Raw genomic sequence first — 18057 nt, forward strand, 5'->3', positions numbered from 1 at the left:
TCTTCTTGGCTTCCAGGAGCATTTTTGCTTGGCTGAGCATCGGCCAAAAGCACTTATGAATGAGCTGAGTCCTCTTTTTTTTTTTTTTTTAAGTTCCGATGCACGCAACACGAGGAACAGATTATGTTTTCTTCCGGATAATATCTTGTTTATATATTATTAGCCCATGGTCAGATGATGATGAGATCATGGCGTGGTGGTGGTGGGGGGAGGGGTTGGTCTTTCTAAAGAAGTTGCAGACACAGTCAAAGAACTGGGCTCTTAAGGGTGGTTATCCCTTTTATAAACATAATGGCATAAACATTAACCAACCGTATTTAGATTTCTTCTTTAATGAGGCCTATGGAACCATCTCTTTTAGGAAAGAGTTACTGTATTTTTCGGAGTATAAGACAAACCTTCCCCACCCCCAAAAACGAATGTGGAAATATTGGTGCGTCTTATACACCAAATACAGCCATTTTTGGCCTCCCAAGCCTCGCCCAAGCATCCCATTTTTGCAAAAAAAAATGAGCTGTTTTTCACAAAAATAGAGGCGTTTTTGCCTTCCCCCAGCCCCCAGAAGCACTCTGCAAGCTTCAGCAGGGCTGGGGGAAGGTAAAAATGCCCCTGTTTTTGCGAAAAATGGCCCGTTTTCCACCTGATTTTTGCAAAAAAAAAAAAAAAAGAGGGGGGGGGAGGCGTTTTTGTCTTCTCCCAGTCCTGCTGAAGCCTGCAGAGTGCTCCTTGGGGCCAGGGAGGATAAGACCTTTTTTCCTTACTTACCTCTTCGAAATCTTGGTGCTTCTAATACATCGGTGCGTCTTATAGTCCAAAAAATATGGTATCTATAGAGGGAAGGAGGCAGGAATGTGAACAAAATCAGAGGGGGGGGGTGATGGTGGTTACAAATGTGGATTCAAATCTCCTTTTTTACATATATTGGGGAGGGGGGTCTGCATGTGGAGGAGCTGGGGAAAGAGGAACTGAAGCATGTGCGTGTCATGCTGGACAAAGCATATTAAAATATTCACGACCCTCATTTCTAATTCTGAAATGTTGGCAGACATGACAAAACCAAGCATTTTTTTCCATTTGTGACAGACTTTGGGCCCTGTTGCATTCTCCTTTTACAGCATATGTACTCTCTCTGCGTCATTCTCTCCCGCCCCTCTCCCTCCCTTTCCCTTCTCCCCCTCCTCTTTCCCTTAAAATCATCTTAAAAATTAAACCAAACAAAATTGTGATAACAATAGCAATAGCACTTAAGACGTACAGTATATGCTGCCCCACTATATTTTTTAATATAGTGTAAAAACTAATGTGCATTGCTGGTCTTTGACCGTAATAAAGATTTTACTTACTTACTATATGTTGCCCCATAAAGCTTTACAGCCCACCATGTCAGTATATTTATTGCCCTCAACAATCTGAGACCTCATTTTACTGGCCTTGGAAGGATTTAAAGCTGAACCAAACATGGTCAGAATCAATCTCCTGACTGTGGGCAGAGTTTTAGACAGCAATCCAGGTAGTCCTTGACTTACAACCACAACTGAGCCCAAAATTTCTGTGGCTAAATGAGTCAGTTGCTAAGTGAATTTTGCCCCTTTTTACGAACTTTCTTGTCCCAGTTGTTAAGCAAATCGGTGCAGTTCTTAAGTTAGCAACCCAGTTGTTAAGTGAATCTGGCTTCTCCATTGACTTTGCTTGGCAGAATGTCGCAAAAAGGGATCATGTGACCTTGGAACACAACAGCGGTCATAAGTATGAACCAGTTGCCAAGCATCTCAATGTTGATCACATGATCATGGGGCTACTGCCAAGGTCGTAACTGTGAAAAACGGTCGTAAACCACTTTTTCTCAGTGCCGTTGTAACTTTGAACTGTCACTAAATCAAATGTTATAAGTCGAGGACTACTTGAATATCCAAATAGTCAAGATGACAACTGAGATTATATTTGGGTTTGTGGAAATACCATCCCAAGGAAACATAAACTGAGACCTGAAAGAGACACCTACAATAATAGAAAAGAAAGAGAGAGAGGAGGAGGAGAGAAAGAAAGGAAGATAGGGGAAAGAAGTAAGGAGAGGAGGATGGAAGGGAGAGGAAGAGAAGGAGAGAAGGGTAGGAAGGGGAAGAGGAAGAGTAGGAGTAGAAGAAAGGGAAGGGAAGAAGGGAGGGGACGGAGAGGAGGAAGGAAGAGAGAAGGGAGGGAGGGAGAAAAGGGAGAGAGGAGGAGAGGAGGAAAGGAAGATAGGGGAAAGAAGAAAGAAGCAAGGAGAGGAGGATGGAAGGGAGAGGAAGAGGAGGAGAGAGGGTAGGAAGGGGAAGAGGAAGAGCAGGAGTAGGAGAAAGGTAAGGGAAGAAGGGAGGAGGAGGAAGGAAGAAAATAGAGAAGGGAGGGAGGGAGAAAAGAAAGGGAAAATAAGGTGGTGCTACAACATGCGGAAGGGATTGTAAATAAAGCAACCCAAACTACGTATATATTATAACCTATTAAATGAAATAATAAATGTATAAGAATGACAAATGTAAAGAATAACAATTATGTGAATATATACTTAAAATAGTATGTAAGAGAATAAAAAATAAATAAAAATCTTTTTTAAAAAAAGACGACAACTGCAATTACATCATAGAAGCCACTGTAGAAGTTGGCAAAGTCCACATTTGTTGACCGCACGATGTATGTGGTAAGAAACCCAGCATGTTGTGTGACCAGTCCAACAGCAGCAACACAAGTTTAGTTAGTGCTGAGTCACCACAATACACACTAGCAAGCTGATCATTCCATCAAGTGAGATGTCCAGATTGTACCATCTTCCTTCGGCTTTCCTGGCTTGACAGGCCTGCAGTGATATCAAAAGGGAGAACCTCGGGGGGTTGGGTCAACATTTTTCACAAGCAGCAAAATGAAACAAACAAGGCTGCGCTCTAACCCAGCAGTCACCAACTGGGGGTCCACAAGAAAATTTTGGTAGCCTGCAGAAAAATTATTTGCATTTTTTATATTGCACTAAATCAGAGGTTCTCAAACTACGGCCCCTGGGATGGATACGTGCAATGAAGACGTGTGTTGCTGCAGAGAGTCTCCCCCTTCGGGGTCTTTTTGTGGGGGTTGGAGGGGAGCAGAAATTCTGACTTGGGGTCTGCTTCAGCCTCCTGGTGGGGGGCTTTGGGCGAAGGCTAGAGGGAAGCACCGCTGGTGACAAAGAGCCGGAGGGCCTTGTTCCAGTGGGACTGTATCATGGCCTGGAACTGGCTGACCATCTCAGCCCTCTGAGCCTCCAGGCGCCTGTACCTGGCCTTGCACTCCCACAGGTCTTCCCTCTGTTTGGATAGCCTATGCTCGTAGTCCTCAGTGAGGTGCTTCTGCTGAGCCTCCTTCTCAGTCAGATCCAATTTGAACTGAGCCAGCTGTTTTGCCAACTCTTTCTCATGGTGGCTGCTTAGCTCCAACATCTGCTTCCTGTTGGGGCCCTAAGGAGCCCGGGAGGGGAGGGGAGGAGTGGCGAATAGAGGCTGGCAAAGCACCCCTCGACATCAAATTGGCCACGCCCACCCAGTCACATGACCACCTAGCCACGTCCACCCAGCCAGTCATTAGGCAGATCGTATTAGTGGTCCGTGGGATTTAAAATTATGAATATAGTGGTCCCTGAGACCCAAAGGTTTGGGGACCCTGGTCTAACTTGTAAATGACTTTGGCAATTCTCAGAAGGAGAGCTGCTTGGAGCCCCGTTTCCCTTTTCTATTTTTTTTAAACCCCTAGAGGAGAGGGGTATACTTTTGGCATTTGGCATAACGCGCCTCTCTTTGTTTTGTTATGCATCACAAGCTGCTAGTAATTAGCGCATTTCCACTGTTGCTTTTATATTCTCAATGGGCAGCCCTTTGCCAAGCCTGGCAAGCTCCAACCCATAAAATCTGGCCTCTCCAGAAACTTTTTTTTGGGAAGGCATTAGAGAAGATGAGAAAAGGGGGAATGTGCCCTAAGCGCTGAGCTTTTCGTTTGAATTTGCTCTTTGTGGACTATTATTTATGGCCATGTGAAACATAAGGAAGGAAAGGGGAGTCCTCCCTCCGCTCCATTCGAACTGGCTGGGTAGCGCATGGCGCCTGCCTGCCGTTTATCTCAAGATATTCATCTTCTGACGGTCTCACAGCCAGTGTCAGCCTAGAATACATTGGCACGATCCAGCAAAAACATGAATGAATCAGCGCAAACTCTCAGGCACGCTTTGGGCTGGAGCAGGACAAAAGAGACGGAGAGAGAGCAGAGTTGGTCACTAGCAGTTGGGAAGCTCAATCTGAAACTGCTCCTGCTACTACAGGGAAGGGATGTTTGCAGGGGAGACAGAAAACGATAAATTACCCCGTCGGCTGGGATCCAGGTGAAGGGTTGCCCGTGTACCTGAGATAAGAAGCAATGCTTCTTCTTTTTTTTTTGCCTCTGAGGAAAATAATTGTTGGAACGTGTTGGACGCAACACATGAAGACTTTCTTCCCAAGCCTCCATTTGAGAGCTAATTTTCGTTTCATTTTTGCTTTGGAAATTGTTTTAAAAGACCCAAGGGCCAAACAAGAAGTAATTCCATAGTTGGATTTCCAAATGTCTCCAAATAATTGGTTACATCTCATTTGCTGCCTACTGTAGAAGAGAAAGAAGAAAGGCCGGGGGGGGGGGGGAGAATGGGGTTATGGTTTAAGGAAGAGTCTGTAATGGAATGGAAGAATGGGTAGAAAATCTTTGATTTGGTGCCAAGCATCTCCAATGGCAGACAAAATAACAAAACAAAACATCTTGGCTCTGGGTGATTTATTTCCTAGCTTACTTAAGATATTTCTTTTACATGGAAATATTGGGACATTCCTTGTGTCTAGTCAGAGAATTGGTCTGTTGACTTGAATATCTATTTGGAAGTGCCTGGGATTAACGACGTAAAGTGAGGAACAGTGTTGAAACTCCTAGCGCAATGTATAAAACCACTCCAGATCATAGATTGGGTTGAAAAATTGCAATGACAATGGTGGAACTAGAGAAAAAGCAAAATCAAGAGAAGAAAACAATTTCAGTTGCATTTTACAGGCCCTTTGAGTGATTCAACCTTCAGCCTAAATGGAAAGGATTTTCAGAATTTATTTGGATCAATTTGGATAAACCAGCCACCCATTTATCCCCATCCACAAAAGGATTTTTTAAAACCTGAAAAGCCCTATGGGATTCATTATTACAAGCACAGGTAGTCCTCCGTTTACCGCCACAATTGAGCCCAAAATTTATGTTGCTGAGTGAGACATTTGTTAAGTGAGTTTTGCCCCATTTTATGAACTTTCTTGCCATGGTTGTTAAGCGAATCACAACAGTTGTTAAATTAGTAACACAGTTGTTAAGTGGATCTGGATTCCCTATTGACTTTGCTTGACAGAAGATCGCTAAAAATGATCACATGATCCCTAGATACTGCAACTGTCATAAGTATGAATCACTTGCCAAGCATCTGAATTTTGATTACATAACCAAGGGGATGCTGTAATGGTCGTAACTGTGAAAAAGATTGTAAGTCACTTTTTTCAGTGATGTTGTAACTTTGAATGGTCACTAAGTGAACTCTTGTAAGTCAAGGACTACCTGTAGTTCTCCACTTACAACCATTCATTTAATGACTATTCAAAATTACAACAGCACTGAAAATAGTGACCTACAGCTGGTCCTTGCACTTACAACTACAGTATTACAGCGTTTCCATGGTCACATGATCAGAATTGAGTTGCTTGGCAACCGCATGTGTTTCACCATGGCTGCAGCATCCTGGGGTCACATGATCATTATTTGCAACCGTCCTAGTTGGCTTCAACAAGCAAAATCAATGGGGGGAAATCTGGATTTGGTTAACAACAATACACGTCACTTAACTATTGCAATAATTCGCTTAACCACCGTGACGAAAACAGGTCATAAAATCAGATGTGATTCACTTCGCAACCATCTTGCTTAGTAATGGAAATGCTGGTTCCAACTGTAAATTGAGACTTAGCTTTAATTGGAATTAAAGAGGATCTCGCCATCTTCTTGGCTGAAGTAGATAAAACATGGTTGTGTCCTCAGAAAGGATTAAACCCACTGGGTTTTTTTTCCAGATGATGCTCCATCCACCATCTTGGTAGTTTTGGCCCACCCATGCTTAAGATGCCAGCACTTCTGGCACTCCTGCAGATTTGTGAAGAAAGGCCAAAATTAGTCCAGCTGTTTTTCCTTTCTTGCCAAGGAAACAGCAATTGTCCAGGAAAAAAACCTTCATTTTCCTCATTCGTTTTTCCTTTTTCTCTGAGTCAAAAAACAACAACAACCCTTACCCTAGAACAGTGTTTCTCAACCTTGGCGACTTTAAGTCCTGTGGACTTCAACTCCCAGAATCCCCTAGCCAGCTGGACTTAAAAGTTGCCAAGGTTGAGAAACACTGCCCTAGAAATAACATGACCTAGACTAAGCAAGCTTTCAGCTGGGTGTTTATCCACTCCATCCCTCAAGCTTTTCTCAGTACAGACCACCCAGACCCGGCGGGGTCTCCAGACTTCCTCCATGTCGTGGCCCCCTTTGAGTGTGCCAAAGCAGAGCTATAGGACTCACTGCTGTGTTGTCTGTGGGCAGCCTTGGATAACTGCTAAACACTTTTGTTCCAGGTTTATAATTGGACTGGCAGAAATCTAGGGGAGATGTTAACCCACTGCAGCAAATCCTCCACCCCACTGTTGTGGCCCACCAGCGGCCAGTGGAGCTGGTGGGAGACTCAGACAGTGAGGAGGATGGGGAGGAACATGGGCCAGTCCTGGAGTCTGGGGAAAGATCTGATGGGTGCTATGCATTGGAGGCAGAGGCCAGGGCCGTCTGCCTTCGGAGTGGGAGATCAGTGGGGCAGAAGAACAACTGGAGCCTGTTCCCGATGTGCGCATGAGCAGAGCTGCCAGGAGAAGGGAACAGCTAAAGTAAAGACACAGGTTGTTGACGGTGAATGGCCCCTCCCATAGGGAATAAAGAGTAGCAAAAGGGGAGGGGAGTTTGCAGGAGACAATTAGTTCAATTCATTAGGGTGAAAATCTGTTCCTGACTTCTTGCCAAGTAATTGCTACTACAGCGTGGCATTTAGAAGATATCGGCCTGGCAGCTCTCCAAGCCTGATAAAGTTCTGTAGTTGTGAAACCTCATGAAAGACTGTTTGCTGGGACTTTGATGGAGAGGAATTCCCTTTAACCTAAATAAAAGAGGTTTTATCTGGATGAGGAGTCTGCTGAAGCCTAGGTCAGAATGCCAATAGTGTTGTTCTGTGTTCCCTGAAACAGATGCCATTTGCTGCCAAAGAAATCCAAAATAACAGCTTCTTCTTTTCTCCCCTCCCCCTTTCTCTCCTTCCAAAATTAGGTACCTCTGAACTCAGCCCATTCTCTGATCCACGGCAGTTTGACCGGTCCTTCTCTGCTCTACCAGGCCTCACCGAAACCCGGTTTCCAGACCCCAGAATGCATTATCCTGGTGCCATGCCTGCGGCCTTCCCTTACACAGCGACACCATCAGCCACAGGAATTGGCGGCCTCAGTATGACCAGCATGCCAACGGCCACTCGGTTCCACCACACCTACCTTCCCCCACCATACCCCAGCTCCACCCAAAACCAGAGTGGACCCTTCCAGACCAATCCTTCCCCTTACCACTTGTACTATGGTGCCTCCTCTGGGTCATACCAGTTCTCCATGGTGGCAGGGGGAGAGCGCTCTCCAACCCGGATGCTGCCATCTTGTCCTGCCACGGCAGGAAACAACTTGATCAATCCCAGTCTCGCCAGTCAGGCTGATGGCGTGGAAGCAGACGGTAGCCATAGTAACTCACCGACAACCATGACAACCACTGGGAGGTTGGACGAAGCTGTCTGGAGGCCATATTGAAAACGCACTGAAGGCCCAAGCCCTGTTCTTCACAAATTGGTGGTTCAAAGGAGAAAAGAACCAAAAAAGAGCTGCAACTGGCGATCCTGTCCTCTCCACCCCCAAAGTGGCCTTGGCATCCCCAATGAGATCGCTCTTGTCCAAAACCTATGATAATAAGAAATGAAACAAGCACAGGAAGGCTAGAGAGAGCATGAATTTGGATACATTTTACAACCAATCTTCATAGGCTCTTCTTGACCAATGGTCTTCGGCAGCCTTTCCCCAACTTGGGACATCCAGATGGATTGGGACTACTTGGAGTTGTTACCTGAAAACACCTTGGCAGCTGTCGGCCACGAAAGACTGTCTGTTGCGTCCAATAGAATGGGTAGAAACTCTACTTGGTTGTAGCAAAACGGCCAAACACAAAAAGCTCTGGATCAGCCTTTCCAACTTGGTGTCTCCCACAGATAATACCTTCCAGTATCCCCAGCCAGCTTGGAGATTATGGGAAGTGTAATCCAAGCACATCCAGAGAGCACCTGGTTAGAGAAGGTTATCCTTAGCAATCATCTCAAAGGCCAATCAGTGTTTCAAATGAATGGATGGGTGGATGGATGGATGGATGGACACATGATGGATCAAAGGGTCTCAAATAATGGAGCTGCTGGCAGAGGTCTATGAATCCAGGTCAGGCTGGAGTTAGGATCAGAATGTTTCCCCATTTTGCACTGCACACACTTTCTCCTCTCTAAGAGGACATAAGAGCAAAAAGGTCAGGGCAGGAGACAAAAGTTTGGTGACAGAATGGGAATCCAACGGATCCTATCCATAGAACATGTGAAAAGATTCTGCTATTTCAGTCCCGTGAAAAAAAATATACAACTGTGATTTCTTTCCCTGGGATTCACTTGGGTCAGAATTCTCTTTCTGAATTTCAGCTGAAGCATTTGGGATGTCCCACTTTTTCCCATTAAGAGGTTGAGGTGGCTTTTTAAACCCTCATTCCGATATCCCCAGGTAAAGATGGCCAGGTGAGAAGTCATCAGTGGTGGGTTGCAGGTGTTACGCCCCGATACAGGCGTGCATGTGCCTGCCCGGAGCACCGGGCACCATTCCGGTATGGTGCTCCGGAGGGTCCACCCCCCCACACCTGTGCTCCTTACCTGTCTTTAAACTCTTTGGAGCTTCCGCGCACAGCACGTACAGCGCCTGCACGATGCTCTGCCGAGCAGCTGGAGTGTTGCAGAGGCTTGCAAAGGCATCATTGAAGGGTAAGATAATGGCCATCCGTCCCAGAGACAGAGAGTGGATCCATTCAGTGGTCGTATTCAGCCGGTTCAGACTGGTTTGGGTGACCTGGTAGTGGCGACCTGGTGCTATGCGATCCTATTTAGCTACCTTTTTCAAGCCGCGCACATGTAAAGTGCATGCACGGAAGGCATGTATGCAAGTGAAGCGAGCATGCACGCACATGCACTGACATTTTTTGGTGCAGGGTGAACCAGTGGTAAAATTATGTGAAACCCACCTCTGGATCCATTCTTTCCTTCTCTTTCTAGCTACTTATGGATTTGTAACCCATTGATAGCTACTTCTCCAACCACAGCCATAAATCTGCCTTCTTGCTGAGAAAGTAAATCTCATCCAGCTGAGATAAGTATTGGGAGGACTCCAAATGTCAGCCTCTTCCACGAAAGACCTTGGTAGCGAAGATCTGCCCAAAAGCTGCTCTTAAGGAGGAAAAAACAAATCTTCTACTCACTCAGTCGTGGGTTCACACAGCTAACTTAAAGAGATAACTTACAAACCCTAGGAGCTTCCAATGGCACAGTCTCACAGACATTCAGGAAACCTTGTGCGACCAAAGGAAAAGGTAACACTTGGTAACCTTGCTTAGATGCTCTTACTCATGCCGGGCGAAATGCCCCTTTTGGCCTTCTGCTGACATTTGCACACTGCAACTCAGATCCAAATCTAGTCCTTTCGTGAATTAGACCATTCTTTGATCTAAAGACCCCAAGTTCAGCATCTTGCCCAGAGACTAAGGCAGGGACGGCATTTTCTGCAGAAGGCTGTTCTTGGCACCCCGGCTATATGAGTTGTGTGAATATTTGGCTCGTTCCAGTGGTGGGATTCAGCCAGTTCGCACCTATTCGGGAGAACCGGTTGTTGGAAGAAATCTCCTTTTGTTTTTTTCCCCCACTTTCCAGGGCTAATCCTGTAAGGAAGGCAGGAAGGAAACATTCTGGTGTTGTTTCTAGCCTAATCTTTGTAGCCCTGCTTATAGAAACTGCCTCTCCGGTTAACCCTTAGTACATTGTAACAAGTTAAGGCCCATCGACGTGAGTGACATGGAGTTGGCCATGCCCACCCAGTCACATGACCACTGAGCCACGGCTACCCAGCTAGTCATTAGGGCAGAGAACCGGTTGTTAAATTATTTGAACCCCACCACTGGCTCGTTCTCTTTTTAAAAGAGGCATCTAGTTATAGATCCTTAAAGGGCGTTCATAGAGCTTTTGCTACTGTTTAGCCAGTGCAATATCTATAATTCATCCCATCACCACATCTTACACAGCTCAAAAAGGAAATATCGCTTACACACACACACACACACAGAGCACGGCGTTCTTTGGTGGGAGAGGAAGACAGGAAATACTTGGCTGTTTTTTTTAATCCTAGCACGCCATCCAAAATTAATCTCTAGCTTTGGTCATGATTTAAATAAACATGCTCTGTTCTTCCTTACTGTTGTTTGCAGTCTAAAAAAAAAAACCGGTGTATTTTGCCTAAGGTTGGAGTCAGAATCTGAGTAACAACTAGATTGTATTTTTTTTTTAAAAAGGAGGAGAGGGGAGAATCAGGTATTACATATTTGTCCTTAGGTGTAACCTTAAACCTGCATGACACCAAATAACCTTTATTAAGCTAAGCTTCCTCTGGATTTTGCAATCTGGAGCCCTCCAAGTGTGTAATTGGTAAACTACCAAAATTCTGAGCCAGAATCCCTTCGGGTAAAAATCACAAGGATCGAGTCTAGCAGATCTACAGGGTGCCAGGTGGTCAAGGTGATCCTATGGGATCTGCAGAGAGCAGACCTGTGACAAAAATTAGCAAGTGTGTCACATCTGACTTTCCCCTGTTTTAGCCTTGAAACAACCGTGACTGGATCTTTCAAAATCATTTGGGATCATTCCTTCACATCCATATCTGAGAGCTTGTTTGGAACACCTAGGAAACAGAGAAAGATTCTCCTACATCTGGTCCTCTCCTTTGCTTTAACTGAGATCCATGGTTTATCTAAGACAGCCTTTCTCAACTTTAGCAACAGATCGCTGACTGGGGAATTGTGGCAGTTGAAGTCCATCTTGGCTGACTGGGGAATTCTGGGAGTTGAAATTCATTCATGCTGGCTAGAGAATTCTGGGAGTTGGCCCATCTTTCCTGACTTGGGAAATTTGGGAGTTGAAGTTTATCTTTGCTGGGGAATTCTGGGAATCGAAGTCCACATGTCTTAAAGTTGCCATGTTTGAGAAACACTGATCTAAGACCTAGGGGTACGCTCTGCACTTAGTGAACCCATGTTTTCCAACCAGCAAAACTGGGCTTGGTTTCAAATTCTGATTGGAGCAAAGGGGGCACAGTGGCCTGTCTTTACTCAGGGATGCATTTAGCCTTTGTAGAAACCCCAGATCTTAGTTAAAGCGCTGCGGGCAGTGAAGGACAGAAACATGGTAGTGAACCTGTTCTCAAATGAGCAGAGTACCTTATTCTGTTCTCCGAAGATGTATTTATAGGATATTGAAAGAGGCAGAGAGATGTGAAAGAGACTGTGCACCGATTACAATTTCTTGCTATTTGTAACTTGCAAACCGCAGCCGAAGGTTCAGGTTTATGACAGACTGTTGTCCCCAGATGTGAAAAACACATGTATCTCTTTTATGCAACTGGCCCAATATTTGGCCCAGATTTCTTTGTTGGTGTTATTGTTGTTGCTTTGCACTATCGTATGCTTTTTTTTTCCAAAGAAAAAAGAAAAAGATGCACAATAGCTTGTACAAAAGATTCTTTGGCTCACGGAGTATTTAACTAAAAAAAACAAACTACTTTCGGGTCTTTATTTGTTAAAATAATATAAATCTTTTTTAAAATATTGTTTTGTTGAAGGATCCCAGTTCCTAAATCTGCTTAGAATTTTTGTGTGTGGAAATAGCTTTTGGTTTTCTAATTTTAAACAGAATGGCAATTGATTGGGAGGGGAGGGGAGAAAAGCTTTACAGGATGTAGATAGATTGTGTTTAACACAAGGAAAAATTAGAGCATTTGTCTTCCCTTCCTTCCTTTTGCTGTACTAGAGCTAATTTCAATGATTAATATCTTTAAAAATATGTTAATAATATTTAAAAGATGAGAGCCTGCACCATTACCCTGTCCTAGTTGGGGAGACCTTCATTTTGAATTGTAATTCTCCTCTCTTCCCACAGTTTTGTCTTCCACACATGTAGCATTTGCAACCTGGGGTTGGGAGGAGACCCAGATCCTACCAAAAACTCCAACAATCCTAAACCCACTTCTGAACGTTGGAAGAGGGGAACATTGCCTTCTCTTGCCCCTTCAGGCTGTGCCCTATGGAAACTTATTTCCCCCCCGCCCAAAGAGGGTCCGATGCATCCGCTTCCCAAAACCATGGCAGGAAGAAAGCATCTCCTCCTTAACTTGTGGGAAATTGGGAAGATCAGTCTGCAAGGAAGCTATAGGAGAGCCATCAACCTTGTTCCTCTTTCCCAGAGGTGGGGGGGACCTAAAAGTTCCATGTTTTTAAAGCAAATATACATGATTGCTAACTGTTACATGTAATCATTTTGATGCCTTACCATGTGGAATAAATAAAGGTATGACTGAATACGTTGCTTCTTGCCTTGCCTTGAAGAACATCCTCTGTTTTCCACCTGCACCTACACTGCATAAATCAGGGATTAGTTCTTCTTAACACAATCACGATTTCCTTCCCCCAATGTCTCCAAAACCATCCCAAACCGAACCACAAGACCTTGCCTTCTGTTGAGCCCAAAACGGGGGAAACATAAAGGTAAAGAGCTGTGGTGGCGCAATGGTTAGAATGCAGTATTACAGGTGAACTCTGCCCACTGCCAGCAGTTCTAGTCTCACAGGCTCAAGATTAACTCTGCCGTCCACCTTTCCAAAGTGGGTAAAATGAGGATCCAGATTGTTGCCGGCAAGATGGTGACTCTGTAAACTGCTTAGAGAGGACTCTAGAGCCCTGTGAAGTGGGCATATAAGTCAAAATGCTAAAGGTTTCCTCTGTGCAATTATGTCTGGCTCTAAGGGCCAGTGTTTATCTCCATTTTTTAGTTGAGGGAGGCAGCATTGTCCAAAGATGCTTCCGTGGTCTAAACACCGAGGTGCATGGAACGCTGATACCTTCCCAGTGAAATGGTACCTATTTATCATGTCGCATTAACATTCTCAGAGACTCTTCCCATCCTGCTTACAATCTTTTTGGACTGTTGCCTTCTGGCAGAAGATACAGAGCAGTTAAAACTAGAACCACACGTCTCCTGAATAGCTTTTATCCCAAAGCTATAATTGCACTCAACAATGAACTAAAGGGCCACCATCAGTGAGCTATTGGACAGCACTGCTTGGTCTGCTGTGTGGATGTTTGGGTGGTTTAAGGGTGGGGAATTTTTTGGGTGGGTGGGGGGGTGTTTGGAGATTGTTATGTGTGTTGGGCCTGGTCTCTGGGTGTTATGTGAATTTTGCTGTATGTGTATACTGTGTATATACGTACAATGACAATAAAGTAAAGTAAAGTATTTTATTTCTTTGGAACTACTATGTTGGCAGGAGCTGGAGCAAGAATGGGAGCTCACCCTGTCATATAGTATTTGGGTCTCAAACTGCCAACCTTTCAGTTGACAAGCCCAGCATCTTAACCTCTAGGTCACTGTGCCCCAGAGGTGGGTTCTTGCCAGTTCTAACCTCTTCTATAGAAGAGGTTCCACAAATCTACCATGCTGTTTAGAACCGGTTCCAGCTCCCTCCCCCCACCCATCTGCACCATGCTTGCCCCGCCCTCCAATCACTGATTGGCTGACTCACCAATTGCCCTGCCCCCTCTAAGAGTCCTATCTAAACCTTAAAGCTGTCAAGTTGGAACACCCCTGGTTTTGTTTTTTTTCTAAATGGTTAGGGATGCAAAGGTCTTGTAACTTGACAGTTTTAAGACTTGCACACTTCAATGCCAGAGTTCCTGAGCCAAAATGACTGGAGGAAGAATTCTGGGAGATGAAGTCCACAAGTCTTAAAGCTGTCAAGTTTGAACACCCCTGGGGTTTTTTTCTAAAGGGTTAGGGGTGCGAGGGTCTTGTAACTTGACAGCTTTAAGACTTGTGTGCTTCAAATGCCAGAGTTTCTGAGCCAACATTTTGGTTGCTAAGCAAGGGTGTTGTTAAGTGAGTTTCACCACATTTTACAAGTTGGCTACGCCCACCCAGTCACATGACTGCCAAGCCACTCCCACTCAGTCACATGGCTGGCAAGCCGCTCCCTCCTGGTCACATGGCTGGCAAGCCACTCCCACAAAGCAGGCCACACCTACAGAAGAGGTTCTAAAAAAGTTTGAAACCCACCACTGCTGTGCCCCCTATGAAGAGATTACCCTGAGCCAAATAGCAGCCCTTTGGGCTAATCAAGAGGAGGGGGGGCAATATCATTTAATCTTCTGGAAATATCCACACCATCTTGCCATATCCTGCCTTGCTGCAGTTCCCAAGCAAGAGATGGGGAAAGGAGAGAACAGGGGCTGTTTTGCATCCAGGCATTGCAGCATCCGGAAGGGGGGGAAAGGCAAATGTAGGCAAATGGAAGCTGCTATCATGGATAGTTTAAAAACCTAGGAATCAGGAGAGGAGATGGAGCAAGAATTCGGGCCAGTGAAGTGCTGGCTACCACCAAGATCCACAAAGAAGTAAATTGCAGCAGAAACACCACCTTTGATCTGGTTTCCTATAAATGCAGCAGGGGAAAAAGGCAGCCAATGGAAGAGAACATTTGTAACTCAGGGATGAGCTGTGAGGTCCTCAGTGCTCTCTAAGCTTGGTGGTTTTGTGGACCGTTCATTACCCAATTAGGTAACGTCATTGGTACTAGAAGGGCGTTCTGATGAAGTTACCTAGTTGAGTAATGAAACATCTACAAGAAAACCACCAAGTTTTGAGAACACGAAGGATTCCACAGGGCTCCAAAGTAGCCAATCTCATAGGTTGACCTAAGCTTGAAGGTAGTTCTGAAACACGGCCACTATTCAGGGGTGAAATCCAGCAGGTTCTGACAGGTTCTGGAGAACCGGTAGCAGATATTTTGAGAAGTTCAGAGAACTGGCAAATGCCATATCTGGCTGGCCCCAGGAGTGGAGAGGGAATGGAGATTTTTCAGGATCCTTAACCTGCCATGCCCACCAAGCCACGCCCACCAAGCCACGCCCACCAAGCCACGCCCACAGAACTGGTAGTAAAAAAAATGAATTTCACCACTGCCACTACTCCGTGTAGACAGGATGTTCATTTTGTTTCTTTCTGGGTGCTAGCTGTACATATTGTTTTGTCACAAGCTTTCCAATTTTTTTTATTCCCCCAAAGGATGTTTTGGGAAAAGCTAGCAGCGCAGATAAACATTCTCACTTGGCTGAGACAGTACTTGGTGCCATCTGTGGAGGTGAGCTAATTTGATCTAAGCCTTGGGTTGGTCTATTGTGACCAGCCAAGAGCAAAGCTTCGCTGCCCTTTAGTGTGGGTGAAACATAACAAAACCCATTTTAGGGTGTTGACAATGATTCAGACGGATAATACCCATTGCTTTTTTTTAACCCACTTCTGGAATGACCAAGGAATGCTTAAAGACATTCATGAGCAATTGGCCATGAGTCAACCCACCAAACCTCAGCTGAAGAATCACATGGAAGAAGGAGGAGGAGAAGGAGAAGGAGAAGAAGGAAGAAGGAAGAAGGAAGAAGGAAGAAGGAAGAAGGAAGAAGAAGAAGAAGAAGAAGAAGAAGAAGAAGAAGGAAGAAGAAGAAGAAGAAGAAGAAGAAGAAGAAGAAGAAGAAGAAGAAGAAGAAGAAGAAGAAGAAGAATGCACATAAAAAAGTGGGCCTTGTGTTGTGTTATCGGGGCCAACATCTTGATTGTTTTAATCACACCCTGGAGATAATCATCCCTCCAACTCAGAAAAGTGAACAAAACATCCCTGAGTAAGAGTTTTAAGACCCATCATGCTGCATCCTTCAAAGAAGGAATGTAGCATCTGGTGTTACAATGCAAAAATAAGTTCTGACTTGTGACTGGCTGACCAATTGCACTCAACATGTAGTCCTCAATGGAATGGCCTCTACGTGGAGGGAGGTATGCAGTGGAGTCCCCCAAGGCTCTGTCTTAGGCCCAGTACTCTTCAGTAACTTCATCAATGATTTGGATGGGGGAATAAATGGGGAACTCATCAACTTTGCAGATGACACCAAGATGGCAGGAATAGCCAACACTCCAAAAGACAGGCTTAAGATATAGAAGAATCTTGGCAAACTTGAACATTGGGCACTATCTAATAAAATGAAATTCAATGGTGAAAAGAGTAAGGTGCTACATTTAGGCAAGAAAAACGAAATGCACAGGTACAGTATAGGTGGTACCTTGCTAAATAGTAGTAACTGTGAGAAGGATCTTGGAGTCCTAGTGGACAACCATTTAAATAGGAGCCAGCTGTGTGCAGCAGCTGCCAAAAAAGCCAACACAGTTCTAGGCTGCATAAGCAGAGGGATAGAATGAAGATCCTGTCAAGTGTTGAAGTTCAGACCACCACTCACCCACCCACCTTTTTCCTTTGTTCATGTAGAGCAGAAGTGGTACCTCCCAGATGTTGTAGCTCAGCAACATCTGGAGATCCCAGGCTTCTCGGTCACAAACACATGAAGTGTTAATACCACTTTATAAGACCTTGGTAAGGCCACACTTGGAATACTGCATTCAGTTTTGGTTTCCACGATGTAAAAACACTGTTGAGACTCTAGAAAGAGTGCAGAGAAGAGCAACGAAGATGATTAGGAAACTGGAGGCTAAAACATAGGAAGGAAGAACGGTTGCAGGAACTGGGCACGGCTAGTTTGATGAAAAGAAGGACTATGAGAGACATGATAGCAGTTTTCCAATATCTCAGGGGTTGCCACAAAGAAGAGGGTGTCAAGCTATTCTCCAAAGCACCTGAGAATAGAACAAGAAGCAATGGGTGGAAACTAATCAAGGAGAAAAGTAACCTAGAACTAAGGAGAAATTTCCTGACAGAACAATTAATCAGTGGAACAGCTTGCCTCCAGAAGTTGTGAATGCCCCAACACTGGAGCATTTAAGAAGAGATTGGACAACCATTTGTTTGAAACCATTTCCTGTCTGAGCAGGGGGTTAAACAGACCAATGCAACTTCAGGCTTCATTACTGGAAATATGGTTCTAGTCAGAAGGGAAGCAAGCACCCCACATTCCTATTGAACCTCGTCCCCACCTCTGTCACATATGGGATGCTCTCGTTCACCCGCCCCAAAACAGTCGACTGTAGTCCTCAGCCACTGAAAAAGATGCACACCCTTGTATTCCGGATTGCAATTATTTATTTTAAAATAGTTGCTTCAGTTTCTAGGAGACTCCTGAAAATAACACGCCCACACCAGAAAGGTGGAAAGAAATAAGATGCATCCACAAGCAGAGCTAAAAAGTCAAGAGGGTGGCCACCATCACATGGTCAAATATGTGCCATGCATGCAAAGAAGGATTTTGATCCTCTGTTGGTGGCCACCTTCTTGGTTTTTTTTATTTTTATTTTGCCTGAAGAGGCTCCCGGTGTGCTAAAGAATTAAGAGTCAGACAAAAAGAAAAAAAATTGCAAAAGAAACTCAGAATAACCCCACTTTGCTTTTGGTATAGGATTTGCCAACATGGTGGCTCAGTGGCTAAGACGCTGAGCTTGCCGATCAGAAAGGTCGGCAGCTCAGCGGTTCGAATCCCTAGCGCCACGTAACAGAGGGATCTTCCGTTACTTGTCCCAGCTTCTGCCAACCTAGCAGCTCAAAAGCATGTAAA

The 18057-nt window shown here is 44.8% G+C and overlaps 1 protein-coding gene across 1 annotated transcript in view; it reads left to right on the plus strand.

Moving 5' to 3' along the window:
- RUNX3 (RUNX family transcription factor 3) overlaps positions 1 to 8280 on the plus strand; it is a 92551-nt gene extending 84271 nt beyond the window's left edge. The window contains exon 5 of the mRNA XM_014062971.2: positions 7405 to 8280. Coding sequence (XP_013918446.2) covers positions 7405 to 7925 — 521 coding nt within the window. The 3' untranslated portion in view covers positions 7926 to 8280. The remainder of the gene's footprint in view (positions 1 to 7404) is intronic.
- The last annotated feature ends 9777 nt before the right edge of the window (positions 8281 to 18057 follow it).

This window comes from Thamnophis sirtalis, unplaced genomic scaffold (assembly GCF_051295495.1).
Source record: "Thamnophis sirtalis isolate CommonGarterSnake01/CBP01778 unplaced genomic scaffold, rThaSir2_p1.2 scaffold_13, whole genome shotgun sequence".
Lineage (NCBI taxonomy): Eukaryota > Metazoa > Chordata > Lepidosauria > Squamata > Natricidae > Thamnophis > Thamnophis sirtalis.